This window comes from Schistocerca americana, chromosome 9, assembly GCF_021461395.2.
Source record: "Schistocerca americana isolate TAMUIC-IGC-003095 chromosome 9, iqSchAmer2.1, whole genome shotgun sequence".
Lineage (NCBI taxonomy): Eukaryota > Metazoa > Arthropoda > Insecta > Orthoptera > Acrididae > Schistocerca > Schistocerca americana.
In genome coordinates, this window is record NC_060127.1 from 96243161 (window position 1) to 96267535 (window position 24375).

The 24375-nt window shown below is 44.9% G+C and overlaps 1 protein-coding gene and 1 pseudogene across 1 annotated transcript in view; one reads left to right on the forward strand and one right to left on the reverse strand.

Annotated features, from left to right (window-relative positions):
• The window catches only part of LOC124551354 (echinoderm microtubule-associated protein-like 2), a 666787-nt gene that overhangs the window by 361378 nt on the left and 281034 nt on the right, over positions 1 to 24375 (reverse strand). The window contains exon 2 of the mRNA XM_047126385.1: positions 1835 to 1924. Coding sequence (XP_046982341.1) covers positions 1835 to 1889 — 55 coding nt within the window. The 5' untranslated portion in view covers positions 1890 to 1924. The remainder of the gene's footprint in view (positions 1 to 1834; positions 1925 to 24375) is intronic.
• On the forward strand, positions 660 to 777 carry LOC124551399 (annotated as a pseudogene).

Consider the following 24375-nt stretch of genomic DNA (forward strand, 5'->3'; position numbering starts at 1 on the left):
AATCCTGACTCGGGCATGGATGTGTGTGATGTCCTTAGGTTAGTTAGGTTTAAGTAGTTCTAAGTTCTAGGGGACTGATGACCACAGCAGTTAAGTCCCATAGTGCTCAATGCCATTTTTGAATAACCTTGACATAGCAGGCAGCAGGATGTGCTTTCTGCCAATTCTTTACGCTGATCTGCAACCTGTTGTCTGTGCCAAAATGTCTTCACAGCCAGCGGTTCATGTGAACAGAGATTAAAATGAGATGAAGCTACGTCCGAGGAGTATGATAAAAAACTTCCCATCGGAAACACCTGCAGCAACATCCTCATTGCTCCTTCAGTGTGCGGCTGAGAATGGTCATGATGAAGGAAATGTATGGCAGTACGATGTGTGGTCTGCATGAAATCCGCTGAAATCTCTCACACTCGTATTTGGCGGGAGACACTATTTTCTAGGCGTCTTTACGTGGTCACTGTGCACCCAGAACTGGAAAGAGCGACGTGACGCAGTGAACGGGCATACTTGAACACTGTCCAACACATGTGTGCAAAGCTTCGTCGGGTTTTCACTGTGGTTTCCATTTCGTGACCGATTGGACCTCACTGCCCTATAAGCCGACGTAATTAGCCATGACTGTACTATCTATTTATATAATGACACATTAGGTCTAGAAAGCCAACGGCCTTGCCGCAGTGGTAACACCGGTTCCCGTCAGATCACCGAAGTTAAGCGCTGTCGGGCTGGTCTAGCACCTGGATGGGTGACCGTCCGATCTGCCTATCGCTGTTGGCAAGCGGGGTGTACTCAGCCCTTGTGAGGCAAACTGAGGAGCTACTTGACTGAGAAGTAGCGCCTCTGTTCTCGGAAACTGACAAACGGCCGGGAGAGTGATGTGATGAGCACATGCCCCTCCAATCCGCATCCAGTGACGCCTGTGGGCTGTGGATGACACGGCGGCCGGTCGGTGCCGTTGAGCCTTCATGGCCTGTTCGGGAGGGGGTCTCGTAAACTGCATCTACTCAGGTCTGAAGGAAGTCAACATTGACCGAAAGTAATAACTTGATTAACATTTGTGGGTCGTAAGCAGATTTGCAATGAAATAAATATTGCCTGGGTCGATGGAATACCTACATGAAACATATTCGCAGTTGCGAAAATGGATAACCATCAGCTGTATAATGGAATGCGACATAAAAAATTTGTGCTGGACCGGGACTCGAACCCGAATTTGCTGCTTTCTTCATCCAGGCATGACTCACGGCCAAACCCAAATTTCCTTATGCCGTCACCCATTGCCTGCAACCTGTACTCATATATCCATTATGTATGTTTCCATACAGTGCAAACATTTTAATTGAAAGTCGTATACCTGTGGTCAGCAAATAAATACGAAATTGCAGTGCCTTCCTTTGGACATGGCTTTATGGTACATGGAAAAGAGCTGACGTTCGTGATATCTGGACGATAACTAGCTTCCATGGAAACTGGACTAGACATGGTTTCCAAGGCAAGTGGACTAGCCCTGGCCTCCATGGAAACTGGACTAGACATGGTTTCCAAGGCAAGTGGACTAGCCCTGGCCTCAATGGAAACTGGACTAGACGTGGTTTCCAAGGCAAGTGGACTAGACGTGGCCTCCACGGAAACGGGACTAGACATGGGTTCCAAGGAAAGTGGACTAGTCCTGGCCTCCACGGAAACTGGACTACACATGGCTTCCAAGGCAAGTGGAGAAGCCCTGTCTTCCACGGAATCTGGGGTAGATATGGTCTCCGAGGGAACTGGACTAGCCCCGGCTATGATGTGAAATGGACTGAAGCAGCCTCCCACGGGAGCAGGACGGACTTACCAGAGGTTGTGGCAGCGCTCCCAGTCGCGGAGCCATGGCGACCGTTGATTCTCATGGGGTCCACCTTGAACGCCGTCTTACGCCTCGCTCCTGCAACCAAACAGACGCACACAGTTACTTCATATGTCCTTCCCCTTATTAATGCTTTATGCTTCTTGTTTACAATAGAGTAACGACATATATAGAAGTTCAAATGTACGAAAGCCACGTCCACTAGGACAAGCTCGAGGATTTGCCGAGCCCTCATGCGGGTGTGGCTCACTGTGGAAACAGTCATTCTTGTTTTGTCCATCTACAAAGAAGTAGATCTTAAGTTTAGAAATTATCGTATGTAAATTTTATTCTTCTTTGATTTTATATATTTCTCAAATTTCAAACATTCTAAATTCATTTTAGAGTTTCTTTCTATTAACAATATATACAAAAAAAGGAATAATAAACAGAGGAAGGTCAGTGGCACACCGTGCAAGAATTCTGGTCCGCCTCCACGTGGCTAGGGACGGGCAACCGTGTGAGGACTTCTATGATCATCTGAAAGTTCTCACACCGGCTAAGAGACCATGAGTGCCACTAACGCAACATATTGTAGTAGTAGTAGTACAATCCACCATAGCTACTAGACGGTGGGTTTCTCTGTAAGTTAAATGAAAAAAAAAAAAATCCTTCCCCGCCAGTGTGTGTCAATAGACACGCACGAATGGTAGGTGGGCAGTGACTCACATGTTCAGTGAAAAATAAACTGTTAGGACACACTAAAATGTCAAAGTACACTAATAAGGACATAAATCTCTACACAGGATGATTCTTCTTAACTCCGAAGCGACTTAGATGACGCTGAGGCAAGTAATTCAATATGAGGCACATAAGGTCGCAAATGTCGGGAAACACCCCAAAAGTGAATGACAAATGTTGAACATATGACGTCGCCAGATGAGTTACGTTGCCACACACGCAATGGTTGATCCTATCTGTCTGTCGCACCTACATCTACATCTAAATCTACATGGATACTCTGCAAATCACATTTAAGTGCCTGGCAGAGGGTTCATCGAAACACCTTCACAATTCTCTATTATTCCAATCTCGTATAGCGCGCGGGGAGAATGAACGCCTATATCTTTTCGTACGAGCTCTGATTTCCCTTATTTTATCTTGGTGACCGTTCCTCCCTATGTAAGTCGGTGTCAATTAAATATTTTCGTATTCGGAGGAGAAAGTTGATGATTGGAATTTCGTGAGAAGATTCCGTCGCAACGAAAAACGCCTTTCTTTTAATGATGTCCATCCCAAATCCTGTATCATTTCTGTGACACTGTCTCCCATATTTCGCGATAATACAAAACGTACTGCCTTTCTCTAACCTTTTTCTATGTACTCGGTCAGCCCTATCTGATAAGGATCCCACACCGCGCAACAGTATTCTAAAAGTGGACGGACAAGCGTGGTGTAGGCAGTCTCCTTAGTAGGTCTGTTACATTTTCTAAGTGTCCTGCCAATAAAACGCAGTCTTTGGTTAGCCTTCCCCACAACATTTTCTGTGTATTCCTTCCAATTTAAATTGTTCGTAATTGTAATACCTAGGTATTTAGTTGCATTTACGGCTTTTAGATTAGACTGATTTATCGTGTAACCGAAGTTTCCTTTTAGCACTATCGTGGATGACCTCACACTTTTCGTTATTTAAGGTCAACTGCCACATTTCGCACCATTCCGATATTTCTTCTAAATCGTTTTGCAGTTTGTTTTGATCTGATGACTTTATTAGTCGATAAACGACGGTGTCATCTGCAAACAACCGAAGCCGGCTGCTCAGATTGTCTCCCAAATCGTTTATATAGACAAGGAACAGCAAAGGGCCTATAAATCTACCTTGGGGAACGCTAGAAATCACTTCTGTTTTACTCGATGACTTTCCGTCAGTTACAACGAACTGTGACCTCTCTGACAGGAAATCACAGATCCAGTCACCTGGTCATATTTACTTATTTATTTCATTAACAGTACAGAATAACCCACCGCCTAGAAATGCAAGGTGGGTTGGATGCTTGTAAATCCAACAGCGAAGACTTAATATTGCAGTCTTATTTATATAAAGTTGGTAATGCTTGTTTAAATGATAACATAATGTATAACATAATATACAAGAATTTCTCTAAGATTACAGAGAATTGAACGCTTAACAATTGTTAAAAGGGCTCTACATGATTTGTTTCCACCTAGTTGAGAAGAATATAATTTATATAATGTATATGTTAAAAAAATGTAATACAGAAAAGTGTGTCCAAAATAAGTTGCAGTATGTAGAAGGAAGTGATATACGAGGGTTGTCCAGAAAGTATTTTCCGATCGGTCACGAAATGGAAACCACTGGGAAAATCCGGTAAAGCTTTGCACAGATATGTCGGGCAATGTCTCTAGTATGCCCGTCGATCGTGTTGAGTCGCTATTTTAAGTTTTGAGTGAACAGTGAGCACGTAAAGATGCGTAGGGAATAGCGTCTCCCACCAAGTATGAGGGCCTGGTTAGATATTTCGCCTGTATCATGTAGCCCACATAACACAACTGTCGAGCAGTTCCTTCTTCACGCCAATTCTCGGCTGCACACTGCAAGGGCAATGAAGACGCTCCTGCAGCGTTTCCGATGAGAAGTGTTTGATGACCCACAATACAGTCCGTAGTTGGCTCCCCTTGAGTCTCAACTCTGCTCACAAGAACCGCTGGCTAAGAAGACAAAATTTTTCCACAGACAACGTGCTGCAGACCAGTGCAGATAACTGGCCGAAAGCACAGGCGGCTGCTTTCTATGACGAGGATATTGGAAAGTTGATACAACACTGCGACAACACTCGAAGTTGGAGCGGCGACTATGTAGAGAAATAGATGGAAGGTGTACCTAACTGTTGCAAATAAAATTTTTTGGTTTTCACTGTGGTTTCCATATCGCGACCGATCGGAACTTACTCTCTGGACAATCCTCGTATTTGGGTTGATGTTAGTCAAGAATGCCTTTAAAGCGACAAGGACGCCATCATCAACACCTCACTGAGTTCGAACAAGATTGTGTAATAGGGCAACGAGAACCTGGATGTTCCTTGTTCGATATTGCGGAATAATTTGGCAAGCATATAGCCACTACACATGGTTGATGATATCATCCGAAATGATGCTAAACGCATTCACTGAAAATTATTTCGAGCCGTTAGTTCATGATCCCACGCGAATAGTAGACTGTTGTGAAAACACACTTGGCCTCTTAGCAACAGGCCGGCCGCTGGTGACCGAGCGGTTCTAGGCGCTTCAGTCTGGAACCGCGCGACCGCTACGGTCGTAGGTTCGAATCCTGCCTCGGGCATAGATGTGTGTGATGTCCTTAGGTTAGTTAGGTTTAAGTAGTTCTAAGTTCTAGGTGACTGATGACCTCAGAAGTTAAGTCCCATAGTACTCAGAGCCATTTCTTAGCAACAAATAATCGTGAGTTAATTACGAGCATCAAAACGGATTCAGGGATTAGTGAACACAGAGTTGTCGTAGCGCGATTGAACACTGCAATCACCAAATCCTCGAAAAATGAGCGAAAAATATACCTATTCAAAAAAGCAGATAAAAATTCACTTGGCGTCTCCCTAAGAGACAATCTCCACTCATTTCAAATTAATAATATAAGTGTAGACCAGATGTGGCTTAAATTAAAATTTATAGATTTATACCAAATAAATTAACAAACGACAGAGCTGATTATCCCTGGTACACAAAACGGGTGAGAACACTGTTGCAGAAACAACGAAACAAACATGCCAAATTTAAACAGACGCAAAATCCCCAAGATTGGCTATCTTTTACAGAAGCTCGAAATTTAGCACGGACCTCAATGCGAGATGCCTATAACAGTTTCCACAACGAAAATTTGTCTCGAAACCTGGCAGAAAATCCAAAGAGATTCTGGTCGTATGTGAAGTATGTTAGCGGCAAGAAACAATCAATGCCTTCTCTGCGCGATAGCAATGGAGACACTTTCGAAGACAGTGCTGCCAAACCAGAGTTACTAAACACAGGTTTCCGAAATGCCTTCACAAAAGCAGACGAAGAAACTATTCCAGTACTCGAATCGAGAACAGCTGCCAACATGAGCAACGTAGAAGTAAATATCCTCGGAGTAGTGAAGCAACATAAATCACTTAATAAAAGCAAGACTTCAGGTCCAGACTGTATACGAATTAGGTTCCTTTCGGAGTATGTTGATGCAGTAGCTCCATACTTAACAACCATATACAATCGTTCGCTCGCTGAGAGATCCGTACCCAAAGACTGGAAAGTTGCGCAGGTCACACCAATATTGGAGAAAGGTAGTAGGAGTAATCCACTAAATTACAGGCCCAAATCGTTAACGTCGACATGCATCAGGATTTTAGAACGTATATTGTGTTCGAACATTATGAATTACCTCGAAGAAAACGGTCTGTTGACACACAGTCAACATGGGTTTAGAAAACATCATTCTTGTGAAACACAACAATCTCTTTATTCACATGAAGTGTTGAGTGCTTTTGACAAGGGATTTCAGATCGATTCGTATTTCTGGATTTCCGGAAGGCTTTTGACACTGTACCACACAAGCGGCGCGTAGTGAAATTGCGTGCTTACGGAATATCGTCTCAGTTATGTGACTGGATTTGTGATTTCCTGACAGGGAGGTCACAGTTCGTAGTAATTGACGGAAAGTCATCGAGTAAAACAGAAGTGATTTCAGGCATTCTCCAAGGTAGTGTTATAGGCCCTATGCTATTCCTTATCTATATTAACGATTTTTAAGACAATCTGAGTAGTCGTCTTCGGTTGTTTGCAGATGACGCTGTCGTTTACCGACTAATAAAGTCATCAGAAGACCAAAACAAACTGCAAAACGATTTAGAAAAGATATCTGAATGGTGCGAAAATGGCAGTTGACACTAAATAACAAAAAGGGTGAGGTCATTCACATGAGTGCTAAAAGGAACTCGTTAAACTTCGATTACACGATAAATCAGTCTAATGCAAAAGCCGTAAATTCAACTAAATACCTAGGTATTACAATTACGGACAACTTAAATTGGAAGGAATACATAGAAAATGTTGTGGGGAAGGCTAATCAAAGACTGCGTTTTATTGTCAGGACACTGAGAAAATGTAAGAGACCTACTAAGGAGACTGCCTACACTACGCTTGTCCGTCCTCTTTTAGAATACTGCTGCGCGGTGAGGGATCCCTACCAGATAGGACTGACGGAGTACATAGAAAAAGTTCAAAGAAAGGCAGCACGTTTTGTATTATCGCGAAATATGAGAGAGAGTGTCACAGAAATGATACAGGATTTGGGATGCACATCATTAAAAGAAAGGCGTTTTTCGTTGCGACGGAATCTTCTCACGAAATTCCAATCACCAACCTTCTCCCCTCAGTGCGAAAATATTTTGTTGACACCAACCTACATAGGGCGGAACGATCACCACGATAAAATGAAGGAAATCAGAGCTCGTACGGAAAGATATAGGCGTTCATTCTTTCCGTGCGCTATACGAGATTGAAATAATAGAGAATTGTGAAGGTGTTTCGATGAACCCTCTGTCAGGCACTTGAATGTGATTTGCAGAGTATCCTTGTAGATGCAGATGTAGGTTGCTGATCTGTGTGTAACAACCGCGTCTGCAGCAGCAATTTGAGGAGCAGTTGGAACCACAGTGAATTGTTACAAGAACATCTCCGAACCAAACGACCTGTAGCATTCCACTGACCCAAAACCATCGCCGTTGGCAAATTCAGTGGTGACAAACGGGAGATCACTGTAGGGAAGGGTGGAGGTATGTTGTGGTTTCTGATGAAAGCTGATTTTGCCTCGGTGCCAGTGATGGCCGCGTGTTGCTCAGAATGAGACCAGTTGAGGGCCTGCAACCAGACTGTCTCCGTGCTAGACTCACTGGACGTACATCTGGAGTTACGGTCTGCGGTGCGATTTCGTGTGACAGCTGGAGCACCCTCGTTATTATTCCACCCACCTCGAGTGGAAATCTGTGCGTCAATCTGGTGATTCGACCAGTGGTGGTGCCATAAATGCAGAGGATTTTAGGGGGTCGTTTTCCAACAGAATAACGCTCGTCCGCATACCGCTGTTGTAACCCAACATGCTCTACAGAGTGTAGACATGTTGCCTTCACCTGCTTGATCACAAGATCTGTCTCCAATCTACCACATATGGGCGATAACCGTATGAGAACTCCATCGTCATAGAAAACCAGCGTTAACCGGCTATGTATTGACCGATCAAGTGCAACGGGTATGCAACTCCATCCCACAAACTGGCATCCGGCATATCTACAACACAATGCATCCACGTTTTCACTCTTACATTCAACATTCTGGCGCCTACATCTGCTATTAATATAACAGCATTTCACATTTTCAGTGGCTCATTTCGCGCTTACCTGTGACTTTGCAATATTGCTCAATTAAATATGTTAACTACACAACTGTATACCCCAATTTTCATTACATTAATTATTTTTTGATCTTACGAATTTTTCGTTAGTGTAAAAAATCCTTGTCCGTTGTGGACGTATAAGACTAATGCAACTGTTGAAACTAAAGGTAATACACTACTGGCCATTAAAATTTCCGCACCACGAAGATGGCGTGCTACACACGCCACCTTTAACCGACAAGAAGAAATTGCTGTGATATGCAAATGATTAGCTTTTCAGAGCATTCACACAAGGTTGGCGCCGGTGGCGACACCTACAACGTGCTGACACGAGGAAAGTTTCCAACAGATTTCTCATACACAATCAGCAGGTGACTGGCGTTACCTGGTGAAACGTTCTGATGCCTCGTGTAAGGAGGAGAAATGCTTACCGTCAAGTTTCCGACTTTGATAAAGGTCGGATTGTAGCCTATCGCGATTGCGGTTTATCGTATCACGACATTGCTGCTCACGTTGGTCGAGATCCAATGACTGTTAGCAGAATATGGAATCGGTGGGTTCAGGAGAGTAATTCGAAACGCCGAGCTAGATGCCAGCGTCCTCGTATCACCAGCAGTCGAGATGACAGGCATCTTATCCGCATGGCTGTAACGGATCGTGCAGCCACGTCTCGATCCCTGTGTCAACAGATGGGGACGTTTGCAAGACAACAACCATCTGCACGAACAGTTCGACGACGTTTGCAGCATCATGGACTATCAGCTCGGAGACCATGGCTGCGGTTACCCTTGACGTTGCATCACAGACAGGAGCCCGTGCGATGGTGTACTCAAGGATGAACCTGGATGCACGAATGGCAAAACATAATTTTTTCTGATAAATCCAGGTTCTGTTTACAGCATCATGATGGTCGCACCCATGTTTGGCGACATCGCGGTGAACGCACATTGGAAGCGTGTATTCGTCGTCGCCATACTGGCGTATCACCCGGCGTGATGGTATGGGGTGCCATTGGTTACACGTCTCGGTCACCTCTTGTTCGCATTGACGGCACTTTGAACAGTGGACGTTACATTTCAGATGTGTTACGACCCGTGGCTCTACCCTTCATTCGATCCCTGCGAAACCCTACATTTCAGCAGGATAATGCGCGACCGTACGTTGCAGGTCCTGTAGGGGCCTTTCTGGATACAGAAAATATTCGACTGTTGCCCTGGCTAGCACATTCTACAGATCTCTCACCAACTGAAAACTTCTGGTCAATGGTGGCCGAGCAACTGGCTGGTCACAATACGCCAGTCACTACTCTTGATGAACTGTGGTATCGTGTTGAAGCTGCAGTGGGCAGCTGCACCTGTTCACGCCATCCAAGCTCTGTTTGACTCAATGCCCAGGCGTATCAAGGCCGTTATTACGGCCAGAGGTGGTTGTTCTGGGTACTGATTTCTCAGGATCTATGCACCCAAATTGCGTGAAAATGTAATCACGTGTCAGTTCTGGTATAATATATTTGTCCAATGAATACCCGTTTATCATCTGCATTTTTTCTTGGTGCAGCAATTTTAATGGCCAGTAGTGTATGTAGCTACATCTTGTTGCATTTGTATGGGTTTATTTTCCCATGACTTTTCAAGATGCCTGGCGCTCCATCATTCTTTACATTTATTTACGTGACGCAAACGTTGTTTCTTTACTAACAGCGTAGCAGAAAATTGCGGAGATAATTCAGAAGACAGCTATTGTAAAGAAACAGTATTGACGACGCGTAAGTAAATATAAACATCTGAAGATGGCCTAAACATAAAATGAATGTACTCTCAAAACCGCATCCTTTGAGGCATAATTCGCTGGCGTGGCGTGACGGGAAAGGGTTGCTATTCGTTTCGATGCGTTACAAACTGTAACGTCACGGACGTTATAGTTTTGAGTTCATGCTCTAGGAGCGCTGCTGTCGCCTCGCGTGACGAGGCGGCCGTCGATCGTGAGTGAGTGTGTGAATCAGGCCCAAGGATCACAGATGGCCGCCCATTCCTGCTGTAGCAGTTATTTCTACGTATGGTCCTAGTTAACTCGAGCTACGAGAGTGGTTTGGTAAGTCTGGTAGGAAAGCAAGAAGAAATTTTTGTTTCATAAACAGCTCACCCTACTTCTCAATAGACCAGGGGGGGGGGGGGGGGGGGGGGGAAGTCTTAGGGGGTTAGTAGAATTATATATGTTACTAGCTTGGACCGTGGCGTTACGCATGGTTAAACAGCTATTTATAAATAGATGTTAATGCCGAAACTCACTATTGACGCGAATGCACTATCAGAAAAGCCATCTCTTGTTATATCTTTAAAAGTACATTATAGGTAAAGCTTATTTACAAAATCATCTACATACGGGTACAGATGTACGAGGGGTATTCAAAACGTAGAGGCACATTTGTGAAAAGTTGTACTTATTCTGATGGTAGACAACTGAAACATATTAATAGCGTTAATAGTAAGACTGTACTAAAAACTTTCATTGTTCGGCTCCACAAATTTACATTATATGTAAAGTTTTACTCCAGTGCGTGGGAAATAAACATCCCAGGTTGGGATGCATAAACTAAAACCAGAGGAGGGGACGGTCTGATGAAGAGGGGTGGAAATCCCCCCCATCCCCCTCTGCAAATCGCACAGTGCAATAGAGTCACCTTTGAGGGATATACAACTGGTCTAGCAATCCTCCAGCTTTTTCATCCCATCGAATAAATACGTTCTGTCAAACTCTGCAATTACCACTTTCTTATTTGATGGAAATTTCTGTCAGCACGCCAAAGTTTCAAGTTCGGGAACAGGAAGAAATCACTTATGGTTAAGTATGGTAAGTATAGTTGATGAGGAACCAATCCAAAGCCCAATTCATGCACTTTCACCATTGCTGGTGCACATCCTGGTGAAGGAGCACTTCCTTGCGTGACATCTTTGGTCTTTTTCCAGGGAATGCAACTTTCAAGCGATTCAACAGTGAAGTATAATAGGGCCATGTTATGATCCTGCCTTTTTCCAAGTAATCTATGAGGATTATTCCTTGGAAAAAAAAAACTGGTGCCTTCACTTTACCAGCTGACAAAACGGTTTTTGCCGTCTATAGTGCAAAATCACCAGCCTTTGTTCATTGTTTCGATCGCCGTTTAAACTCTGCTGTTTAATGACGGATCCATATTTCATCAACAACCACAAATCGGCGCAAAAAGTCTTGCGGATTGCGACTAAACATCGGCAGACATTGTGCTGAAATGCTGAGCCAGATGCGCCTTTGGTCAACTGTGCCGGCCGCTGTGACCGAGCGGTCCTAGGCGCTTCAGTCCGGAACCGCGCGACCGCTACGGTCGCAGGTTCGAATCGTGCCTCGGGCACGGATGTGTGTGCTGTCCTTAGGTTAGTTAGGTTTAAGTAGTTCTAAGTCTAGGGGACTGATAACCTCAGACATTAAGCCCCATAGTGCTCAGAGTCATTTGAACCATTTTTTGGTCAACTGCGGGCAACCGCGGCAACCACCTCGCACACAGCTTCTTCATAGCCAATTATCCGTGCAGGATATTTTTACACTCGCTCAGTTGAGATGCCTATTGTCTTAGCAATCTAGAATGTTTATTCGGCGATCGCCCATTACCATACCACGGGTATTGTCAATGGCTCCGATTCGTCATCGATGCCTGTCTGACCACGTTTAAATTCTTTAATCCAAACATAAATGGTCTTCAAAGATGGTGCAGAATCCACGTGAACTCCATTCAATTGTGTTTTGATTTGTGTGATAGTCCAACCTTTCATATGTAAATGTTCAATAACACCACTTCAGACAGCTGTCAACAATGAACTGTACGCTGTACAGTGGAGGGTTGCCGGAGCGTGCTTCGTCTTCGGCGCTTGTCCGCCACGTGTAAGCTCATTAATCGAAAAGCAAGAGGCCGATGGTGCAGTGTCTGCGCCCTGAACTGCATCTCCATTTCTGTTCCAACCCTTCAAATGAAAATGTTTAACAACAGCACGAAACTCTGTTTTCTCCATTGTTCAGTCGCAGGCGACACACTGACCAACTAAGATACACTCATGCTCCTAAATTAAGGATAATGCAGATACATGGCTAAACAACGCTATGGTGGGCGGTTTGCGGGTTTAAATCACCTCGCGGTATAACTATGCGGTGCATTTGACCTGCGGTCGTCGCACGGTGGCGCTGGCAGCAGTCCACATACGCAGAGGTGTGTTGGTGCATGTCAGAGTACGGTGCAGCGAGTAAGTGTGCAGACGTTTTCAGACGTGCTAATGGTAACTGTGTGTTGGAAATGGCTCAAAGTACACACAGTAATGACGTTGTGAAGGGTAGAGTAGTACGGCGACTGGAGGCTGGTCAAGCACAGCAGGTCGTACCACGGGTCCTCCATGTGCCACAAAGTGTGATCTCAAGGTTATGGCAACGATTCCAGCAGACAGGAAACGTGTCCAGGCGCTACAGTACGGGACTTCCACAGTGTACAACACCACAAGAAGACCGATATCTCACCATCAGTGCCCGCAGACGGCCACGGAGTACTGCAGGTATCCTTGCTCGGGACCTTGCCGCAGCCACTGGAACAGTTGTCTCCAGACACACAGTCTACAGACGACTAAAAATACATGGTTTATTCGCCTGGAGATCTGCATGGTGCATTCCACTGACCCATGGTCACAGGAGAGCGTGTACAACATTGTGTCAAGAACACAGTACATGGTCATTGGAACAGTGGTCCCAAGTTATGTTCACGGGTGAGTCCAGGTACAGTCTGAATAGTGATTCTCGCCGGGTTTTCATCTAGCGTGAACCAGGAACCAATCCTTTAAAGTCCTTGAAAGGGACCTGTATGGAGGTCGTGGTTTGATGGTGTGAGGTGGGATTATGATTGGTGCACGTACACCCCTCCATGTCTTTGACAGAGGAACTTTAACAGGTCAGCTGTATCGGGACGTCATTTTGCACCAGTATATCCGCCTTTTCAGGGGTGCAGTGGGACCCAACTTCCTTCTGATGGATCATAACGCACGGCCCCACAGAGCTTCCATCGTGGAGGAGTACCTTGAAACAGAAGATGTCAGGTGAATGGAGTGGCCTGCCTGTTCTCCAGAGCTAAACCCCATCGAGCACGTCTGGGATGCTCTCGGTGGACGTATCGCTGCACGTCTTCAAACCGCTAGGACACTCCAAGTGCTTCGAGAAAATGGTTCAAATGGCGCTGAGCACTATGGGACCTAATTTCTGAGGTCATCAGTCCTCTAGAACTACTTAAACCTAACTAACCTAAGGACATCACACACATCCATGCCCGAGGCAGGATTCGAACCTGCGACCGTAGCGGTCGCGCGTTTCCAGACTGTAGCGCCTAGAACCGCTCGGCCACACCGGCCGGCCAGTTCTCCGACAGGCACTGGTGCAAGAATGGGAGGCTATACCCCAGCCGCTTCTCGACCACCTGATCCAGAGTATTCCAACCCGTTGTGCGGCCTGTGTATGTGTGCATAGTGATCATATCCCATATTGATGTCGGGGCACATGCGGGGGAAACAGTGGCGTTTTGTAGCACATGTTTCGGGACGTTTTTTCAACTTATCGCCAATACCGTGGACTTACAGATCTGTGTATTGTGTGTTCCCTATGTGCCTACGCTATTAGCACCAGTTTTCTGTAGTGCCACGTTGTGTGGCACCACATTCTGCAATTATCCTTAATTTATGAGCATGAGTGTAGTTGGTGTAATGGGACGCGAAATTAATGCGTCACCCATCCACAAGGAGCAGCTCAGTTTGCATGTAAATATAAGTTTAATTTAGTGTTTTGTTTATGTATTTGTAATATTTTGTTATGTTTGTAAAATATTTAAAGTTTTGCATTTTTGTTTTGTATGTTTCATGTTTGGAGAGAGCAGCGCAACTCGCGGAAACAGCATCTTCACTGCCGGAACCAGAAAGAAAACTGCTGGCCACTAGACGTCGCGGGTCAACGGCCAAGGAGCAGCAGAAGATCCTGTGACCGGGTTGTTGCGTCGAACCTCCAACATTCAAATAAATAAAAATTTACAATTTTCCATTGTAATGACGTCACAGAATGTTTAGTTCATGTTAATTTTGTTCAGTTCTGTTTTGTCGAGTCTGATGTTCACATCTGTATGTAGCATATACAAAGACAATAAAACAGTGTATGCTCTAAAGCTTAAATACGTGTTCGAGAATTAATTATGAAGAGTTATATTGAGGAAGAATTATTACTGAATTTTTCCAAGATATTAGTTTTCAGAAGAGTTTGATTTCGATTTTTGAATCTTAAAGGTTTTACAGTATGATTTTAATATGGGAAAAATAAGATAACTTGCAAGAATATAATTTCCAAGAAGAAACAAACGACATCTAAATTTCAAAAGTTTGCGCAAACCACTTGGACTGAGTGACGTAATTTTGCACAAACGACTCAACTGAAGGTGTTTTAATTACAGTTTCGTTCAAGAATCTTTTATAGAGAACCTTAAAAGAATTTAAAAATTCTTTTGAAGTGTTTTGTAAACGACGTAGGTGACGAAGTCGCACATGGTCATATTTCAAACAAAAATTATTGAGTCACACGCGTCGTTACACTACATTGGCTGCAGTGAATTGTACTCTGTTCATGGTTGAAGTTCTTTAAACGATCCTTCAAAAATAAAGCTTACCAACCATGAGAGTGTAACAAAAACGTTCCTCGTATGCTACTTGGCACTGACACACCAGGGTCAGGTTACTTTCGTCGTCAAGCTTTGCGCACCAGTGAATTTGTGGTGGGGAACACTCTTGTTGACGTGACGGGTCCGCCAAGTCGACGTTCGGAAGCCCACGACACCGTGGCCGCAGCGACGAGTTCGCCATATGCGTCCCGGCGCAGGTTGCGTGAGGCGCGGGTTGGTCCGAGGTCAGGTTTCCCGGGCCATGTAAAACACTTGCAGAGCAGCCGAGTGGAGACAAAGGACGCCGGCCGGCAGCTGTCGCCTCCGCCCCCACACCGGGGCGCGGCCTCCGCCTCCTTCACTGGCCGCCGAGGCTGTTGGCAACACTCTGTCTGCCGCACAGCGGTTCAGAACGGCCTAATCCCTGGCCAAAAGTCGAAAAGTGAGGGTAATAATTCCAAATTTTTCAGTTTTAGGTTTTTGGGGTCGCTGATTACGCATTTGATATCAAAATTATGGAGCTCAAAACGGTGGACTTATTGTACGTAACGTAAAAATACACTACCGGCCACTAAAATTGCTACACCACGAAGATGTCGTGCTACAGACGCGAAATTTAACCGACAGGAAGAAGATGCTGTGATATGCAAATGATTAGCTTTTCAGAGCATTCACACGAGGTTGGCGCCAGTGGTGACACCTACAACGTGCTGACATGAGGAAAGTTTCCAACCGATTTCTCATACAGAAACAGCAGTTGACCGGCGTTGTCAGGTGAAACGTTGTTGTGATGCCTCGTGTAAGGAGGAGAAATGCGTACCTTCACGTTTCCCACTTTGATAAAGGTCGGATTATAGCCTATCGCGATTGCGGTTTATCGTATCGCGACATTGCTGCTCGCGTTGGTCGAGATCCGATAACTGTTAGCAGAATATGGAATCGATGGATTCAGGAGCGTAATACGGAACGCCGTGCTGGATCCCAACGGCCTCGTATCACTAGCAGTCGAGATGACAGGCATCTTATCCGCAAGGCTGTAACGGATCGTGCAGCCACGTCTCGACCCCTGAGTCAACAGATTGGGACGTTTGCAAGACAACAACCATCTGCACGAACAGTTCGACGAAGTTTCCAGCAGCATGGACTATCAGCTCGGAGACCGTGGCTGCGGTTACCCTTGACGCTGCATCACAATCAGGAGCGCCTGCGATGGTGTACTCAACGACGAACCTGGGTGCACGAGTGGCAAAACGTCATTTTTTCGGATGAATCCAAGTTCTGTTTAGAGCACCATGATGGCCACATCCGTGTTTGGTGACATCGCGGTGAACCCACATTGGAACCGTGTATTCGTCATCGCCATACTGGCGTATCACCCGGTGTGATGGTATGGGGTGCCATTGGTTACACGTCTCGGTCACCTCTTGTTCGCATTGACGGCACTTTCAACAGTGCACGTTGCATTTCAAATGTATTACAACCCGTGGCACTACCGTTCATTCGATACCTGCGAAACCCTACATTTCAGCAGGATAATGCACGACCGCATGCTGCACGTCCTGTACGGGCCTTTCTGGATACAGAAAATGTTCGACTGCTGCTCTGGCCAGCACATTCTTGAGATCTCTCACCAATTGAATACGTCTGGTCAATGGTGGCCGAGCAACTGGCTCGTCACAATACGCCAGTCACTACTCTTGATGAACTGTGGTATCGTGTTGAAGCTGCATGGGCAGCTGTACCTGTACATGCCATCCAAGCTATGTTTGACTCATTGCGCGGGCGTATCAAGGCCGTTATTACGGCCAGATGTGGTTGTTCTGGGTACTGATTTCTCAGGATCTATGCACTCAAACTGCGTGAAAATGTAATCACATGTCATTTATTGTATAATATATTTGTCCAATGAATACCCGTTTATCATCAACATTTCTTCTTGGTGTAGCAATTTTAATGGCCAGTAGTGTATTATAAGCAATCCTATAGTCATGAACAATCGATTAAAAAACTGTATTACTATGTTCTACAGATTGTGTTTATTATCCATTAATAATGTTTGAAATAATATTTGTAACATATTTAGATATTTCTATAAAAATGGTCATTACGGTTGGAATTTTATTTGAAATCTTTATTCACAATGCTACACCGTTGCAATAATATACCGTCCTTATCTCCACAATACTTCAGAAAGAGACAGAAAACATCTATGAGAAACCCTTCATACCTGGGACCTTTCAAGCCTCAGGTATAGAAAGTTGAGGGGAGAATATGGCCATTAGTCACATCTACATCTACATCTACATTGATACTCCGCAAGCCACCCAACGGTGTGTGGCGGAGGGCACTTTACGTGCCACTGTCATTACCTCCCTTTCCTGTTCCAGTCGCGTATGGTTCGCGGGAAGAACGACTGTCTGAAAGCCTCCGTGCGCGCTCTAATCTCTCTAATTTTACATTCGTGATCTCCTCGGGAAGTATAAGTAGGGGGAAGCAATATATTCGATACCTCATCCAGAAACGCACCCTCTCGAAACCTGGCGAGCAAGCTACACCGCGATGCAGAGCGCCTCTCTTGCAGAGTCTGCCACTTGAGTTTATTAAACATCTCCGTAACGCTATCACGGTTACCAAATAACCCAGTGACGAAACGCGCCGCTCTTCTTTGGATCTTCTCTATCTCCTCCGTCAACCCGACCTGGTACGGATCCCACACTGATGAGCAATACTCAAGTATAGGTCGAACGAGTGTTTTGTAAGCCACCTCCTTTGTTGATGGACTACATTTTCTAAGCACTCTCCCAATGAATCTCAACCTGGTACCCGCCTTACCAACAATTAGTTTTATATGATCATTCCACTTCAAATCATTCCGTACGCATACTCCCAGATATTTTACAGAAGTAACTGCTACCAGTGTTTGTTCCGCTATCATATAATCATACAATAAAGGATCCTTCTTTCTATGTATTCGCAATACATTACATTTGTCTATGTTAAGGGTCAGTTGCCACTCCCTGCACCAAGTGCCTATCCGCTGCAGATCTTCCTGTATTTCGCTACAATTTTCTAATGCAGCAACTTCTCTGTATACTACAGCATCATCCGCGAAAAGCCGCGTGGAACTTCCGACACTATCTACTAAGTCATTTATATATATTGTGAAAAGCAATGGTCCCATAACACTCCCCTGTGGCACGCCAGAGGTTACTTTAACGTCTGTAGACGTCTCTCCATTGATAACAACATGCTGTGTTCTGTTTGCTAAAAACTCTTCAATCCAGCCACACAGCTGGTCTGATATTCCGTAGGCTCTTACTTTGTTTATCAGGCGACAGTGCGGAACTGTATCGAACGCCTTCCGGAAGTCAAGAAAAATAGCATCTACCTGGGAGCCTGTATCTAATATTTTCTGGGTCTCATGAACAAATAAGGCGAGTTGGGTCTCACACGATCGCTGTTTCCGGAATCCATGTTGATTCCTACATAGTAGATTCTGGGTTTCCAGAAATGACATGATACGCGAGCAAAAAACATGTTCTAAAATTCTACAACAGATCGACGTAAGAGATATAGGTCTATAGTTTTGCGCATCTGCTCGACGACCCTTCTTGAAGACTGGGACTATCTGTGCTCTTTTCCAATCATTTGGAACCCTCCGTTCCTCTAGAGACTTGCGGTACACGGCTGTTAGAAGGGGGGCAAGTTCTTTCGCGTACTCTGTGTAGAATCGAATTGGTATCCCGTCAGGTCCAGTGGACTTTCCTCTACTGAGTGATTCCAGTTGCTTTTCTATTCCTTGGACACTTATTTCGATGTCAGCCATTTTTTCGTTTGTGCGAGGATTTAGAGAAGGAACTGCAGTGCGGTCTTCCTCTGTGAAACAGCTTTGGAAAAAGGTGTTTAGTATTTCAGCTTTACGCGTGTCATCCTCTGTTTCAATGCCATCATCATCCCGTAGTGTCTGGATATGCTGTTTCGAGCCACTTACTGATTTAACGTAAGACCAGAACTTCCTAGGATTTTCTGTCAAGTCGGTACATAGAATTTTACTTTCGAATTCAATGAACGCTTCACGCATAGCCCTCCTTACGCTAACTTTGACATCGTTTAGCTTCTGTTTGTCTGAGAGGGTTGGGCTGCGTTTAAACTTGGAGTGGAGCTCTCTTTGCTTTCGCAGTAGTTTCCTAACTTTGTTGTTGTACCACGGTGGGTTTTTCCCGTCCCTCACAGTTTTACTCGGCACGTACCTGTCTAAAACGCATTTTACGATTGCCTTGAACTTTTTCCATAAACACTCAACATTGTCAGTGTCGGAACAGAAATTTTCGTTTTGATCTGTTAGGTAGTCTGAAATCTGCCTTCTATTACTCTTGCTAAACAGATAAACCTTCCTCCCTTTTTTTATATTCCTATTAACTTCCATATTCAGGGATGCTGCAACGGCCTTATGATCACTGATTCCCTGTTCTGTACATACAGATTCGAAAAGATCGGGTCTGTTTGTTATCAGTAGGTCCAATATGTTATCTCCACGAGTCGGTTCTCTGTTTAATTGCTCGAGGTAATTTTCGAATAGTGCACTCAGTATAATGTCACTCGATGCTCTGTCCCTACCACCCGTCCTAAACATCTGAGTGTCCCAGTCTATATCTGGTAAATTGAAATCTCCACCTAAGACTATAACATGCTGAGAAAATTTATGTGAAATGTATTCCAAATTTTCTCTCAGTTGTTCTGCCACTAATGCTGCTGAGTCGGGAGGTCGTAATGCGCACGGCAGCGTGCACGGTACCACGAAAATCGTTATTATTCAAAATAGGCAACTTTCAAGCAGCTAATTCTTGAAAATTTCATCAATAGATAGTACAACAAACATGTTCCTGTCAATGCCAGCGTTAAAATGTGTTAATTTTTTTTTCTATCGACACATATGTATTTTTAAAGAAGCGAAACAACCATGACTACCTTTAACACAACGTTTCATAAATAACAACAAACATTTTTGCAAATTGAAGTACATACAATGTTTCTACATACCTTCATAAACATTTTCCATTTTGTAAAATAGGAATCGGACGCGTCGTCGTAAAATTCCGTATGATTTTCTGAAGCACTGTTTAACTGGGCACTGAAGCGCCGCGTCGTTGTTTCGACCAGAGGCCACTTACGACTGTCGCAGGAAAGCAGGTATACAATATTGTGATCCCTGCTTATACGAGCTGAATGCCCCAAACCCCCCTCTACAAGAATTCATTCCAAATACATCGATATTTCAACCATCATTTCTCGACTTTTGGCCAGAGATTCGGCGTCCTGAACCAGTGTGTGCCGGGCCGAACAGCCTGTTCTCGGGTGGTGATCAGCTCCAATCACGTACATTACGCTCAGGCGCCCTAACTCTGCGAACACCCCTGCTGGAATACACAAACTCTGAAGGGATGTTTGCAGACAAAAAAATCAAAATTTTTTCATGCATTTTACAGAACAAGTCCTAAAGCATCCTACATTCTTTCTTGCGCAAAATAGAAAATACGCTGAAGCGCTAAGGAGACTGGTATAGGCATGCGTATTCAAATATATGAATTTCAAGAGCTTTGATGGAAACCCAGTTCTAAGCAAAGAAGGGAAAGTACAAAAGTGGAAGGAGTATATAGAGGGTCTATACAAGGGTGATGTACTTGAAGACAATATTATGGAAATGGAAGAGGATGTAGATGAAGATGAAATGGGAGATATGATACTGCGTGAAGAGTTTGACAGAGCACTGAAAGACCTGAGTCGAAACAAGACCCCCGGAGTAGACAACATTCCGGTAGAACTACTGATAGCCTTAGGAGAGAAAGCCCTGACGAAATTCTACCATCTGGTGAGTAAGATGTATGAGACAGGCGAAATACCCTTAGACTTCAAGAAGGATATAATAATTCCAACCCCAAAGAAAGCAGGTGTGGACAGATGTGAAAATTACCGAACTATCAGTTTAATAAGTCACGGCTGCAAAATACTAATGTGGTGTCACCGCCAGACACCACACTTGCTAGGTGGTAGCCTTTAAATCGGCCGCGGTCCATTAGTATACGTCGGACCCGCGTGTCGCCACTGTCAGTGATTGCAGACCGAGCGCCGCCACACGGCAGGTATAGAGAGACGTTCTAGCACTCGCCCAGTTGTACAGCCGACTTTGCTAGGAAAGGTTCACTGACAAATACGCTCTCATTTGCCGAGACGGTAGTTAGCATAGCCTTCAGCTACGTCATTTGCTACGACCTAGCAAGGCGCCATAGCATTTGATAATTAATATTGTGAAGCTTGTACAGTGACGAGAGATGTTCACCAATTGTGGATTAAAGTTAAGTAGTCCAACAGCTACGTACTTTATTTGCTAGACTCAAATCCTTTAACTGTTCCAGATCTCACGCCAATATGCGTGAGCTTAAAAGCGTGCATTTCGGCCTCCTCTAGCAACACGGTGTTGGCTCTTCTGCCAACACTACATATTGGCGACGAGGATGGGATGTTCGTATTGATAGATTGATTTCATTGTGTCATGGCTTTGCCACAATCTCCAGATGTACTGTCCGAATTTTATCGCTTGCAGAATCAGCAGACGCAGGCCTTATTGCATGCCCTTGGACAGCTCGTCCAGGGTCAACGTGCAATGCATAACGATGCGGCGGCCACCGCTCCAACGCTACCGCAGCCCCAACACGCAGTTGCACCACCTTTTCGTCCTTTTGATGCGGCACTGGAAAGCTGGACGGAGTGGTCACGCCAATTTGGATTCCATCTCGCTGCCTAAAGAATTCAAGGTAACGAGCGGCAGCCTTTTTTGTTAGCATCCGTCGGGGTGCACACGTACCATGTGATAGTGAAATTATTTCCCCGACGCGACGTGGCAACTCTGTCCTACGACGAAATTTTGTCGGCATTAGATGCATATTTCAAAGAATCAGTCAATGTCGTTGCAAAAAGGTATGCCTTCTTTCGTACAAAATGTACGGCCGGTCAGGCTAATCGGGAGTGGATTGCAACCTTGCAGTGCCTTACTAGGGATTGTGCTTTTGAGTGTGAATGTGGCCTCCCTTATTCAGATACTATGGTGCGTGATGCAATTGCACAGAACGTTTCGGATGTCCGTATAAGGGAACAGATTTTGAAACTCGTCAATCCCTCCCTTCAACAAGTGATGGACATATTGGATAGGCAGGACACACTTGACTTTGCTCAGGAATCATTTGCAACTTCGCCAGCCGTGTGTCACGTTAACCGGCCCGCCGGGCGAGCTGCACAGAACAGTAAACAGCCCTCGCGCCCGTCCGTGCAGCCGTGTGTGCCGCGCAAGCATGCAAATGCAGGGCTAAAATCATGCCCGCGGTGTGCTACTAGACATTCGCGTGAGAATTGCCCATCACGCCAAGCTATTTGCTTTTTCTGTAATAAAAAAGGACATGTTCAGAGTGTTTGCCAGAAAAAGCTCAGACTGGACACTCACAACCATTCCAGGCCCTTTGCTTCGCGCCGGAATCGAACCAAGAATGCTCAGGCTCGTGAACCTTCGCCCATGGATATTCATGTAGTTCAATCCACTCCGCCCAGTGCCACTCTGTCTAACAGTGACTGTGTTCGTCCCACAAATAGTGTGCATCGACGTCGACGGAAATCTCGTCAAGTCGCAAGTGATTCTGTACCAGTGTCGGTTCCCGTTGCACGAGACAGTAGCTCTTGTCGTCAGCAGGACTATAAACTTTTTGTAGACTTAGACATTCATGGCCACGTGATACCCTTCCAGCTCGATACCGGAGCTGCAGTTTCACTGATCAATAAAGACACGTACAAACAACTGGGCACCCCTCCGTTGCGTGCCGCAAATGTTAAGTTAACTAGCTATTCCGGTCAGAATATCCCTGTGTTAGGACAGTGCAGCCTTCTTACAACATACAAGGGACAAACAAAACTTGTGTCTTTTTACGTACTTCGTTCTTCTGCTGCAGTGAACTTGTTTGGTTTAGATTTATTTCAATTGTTTAACTAGTCTATAGTCAATCAGGTCCTATCAGTGAATCAGACTGTGCCTTCCAACAGTGTTTCTCGACTATGTGAAGAATTTGCAGACATTTTTGCACCAGGCCTTGGTTGCGCTAAGAACTATAAAGCACATTTGGAACTGAAAGTAAACGCGCAACCGAAATTTTTCAGAGCGCGCAATGTTCCTCACACATTGCGTGATGAGGTCACAAGAACATTAAACGATTTGGAATCACAAGGTGTGATTGAACATGTGCAGGCTTCTCTCTGGGCATCACTCTTAGTAATTTTACCAAAACCTTCCGGAAAATTGAGACTTTGTGTGGACTTCAAGGCAACAGTGAATCTACAACTAGTGATTGCGACTTTTCCTTTACCCCGCCCGGAAGAACTTTTTGACAAACTGTGCCCGGGTAAATATTTTTCGAAGTTGGACCTCGCAGATGCGTACTTGCAAATACCGGTGGACGAAGACTCCCAGCGCGTTTTGGTGGTTAACACGCATCTTGGTTTGTATCGCTTCAAAAGACTGCCATTCGGGTGTGCACCCGCCCCTGCATTGTTTCAGCAATATCTACAAACTGTTTGTGCTTCGGTCCCTACTGCAGCAAATTATCTGGACGATATTGTGATCTCCAGAAAGACGGAAGAAGAACATTTAGCCAATCTCAGAACGTTATTTCAGGTCTTGCGACAAAATGGTCTTCGCTTGCGGAAGGACAAATGTGTGTTTTTTGCTCGTGACTTACTCTATCTGGGCCAAGTAATCAATGCCCAAGGCAAACATCCCAGTCCCGAGCACCTCCGTGCCATACAAGACTTGCCTTCGCCGCAGAATTTGAAGCAGCTACAGAGTGTGCTAGGAAAAATAAATTATTATAACAGGTATATGCGCCACGCCTCTTCCATTTCAGCTCCACTTCATCGCTTACGCCGTAAAGGTGTTCCGTTCGTCTGAACGACGGAATGCGAACGCGCTTTTCGCCAGTTGAAATCGGCGTTGCTTTCCGCTACTTGCCTTACGCCATTCGATCCCCAGAAACCCCTTTTGTTGATGGTCGCTGCATCAGATTTCGGGATCGGAGCTGTGCTTGCGCACAAAGATGGATCGCATGATCGCCCTATTGCCTTTGCGTCCAAATTGCTCTCGTCTGCGCAAAGAAATTATTCACAGATCGAGAAAGAAGCCTTGGCTCTCGTATTTGGTGTTACTAAGTTTCATGATTTCTTGTATGGTCGTCACTTTACAATCATCACAGACCACAAACCTTTGACATCGCTTTTTCATCCGAACAAGCCTGTACCTCCACGTACAGCGCAGAAATTCATTCGCTGGTCTATTTTCCTCTCGCAGTACTGCTA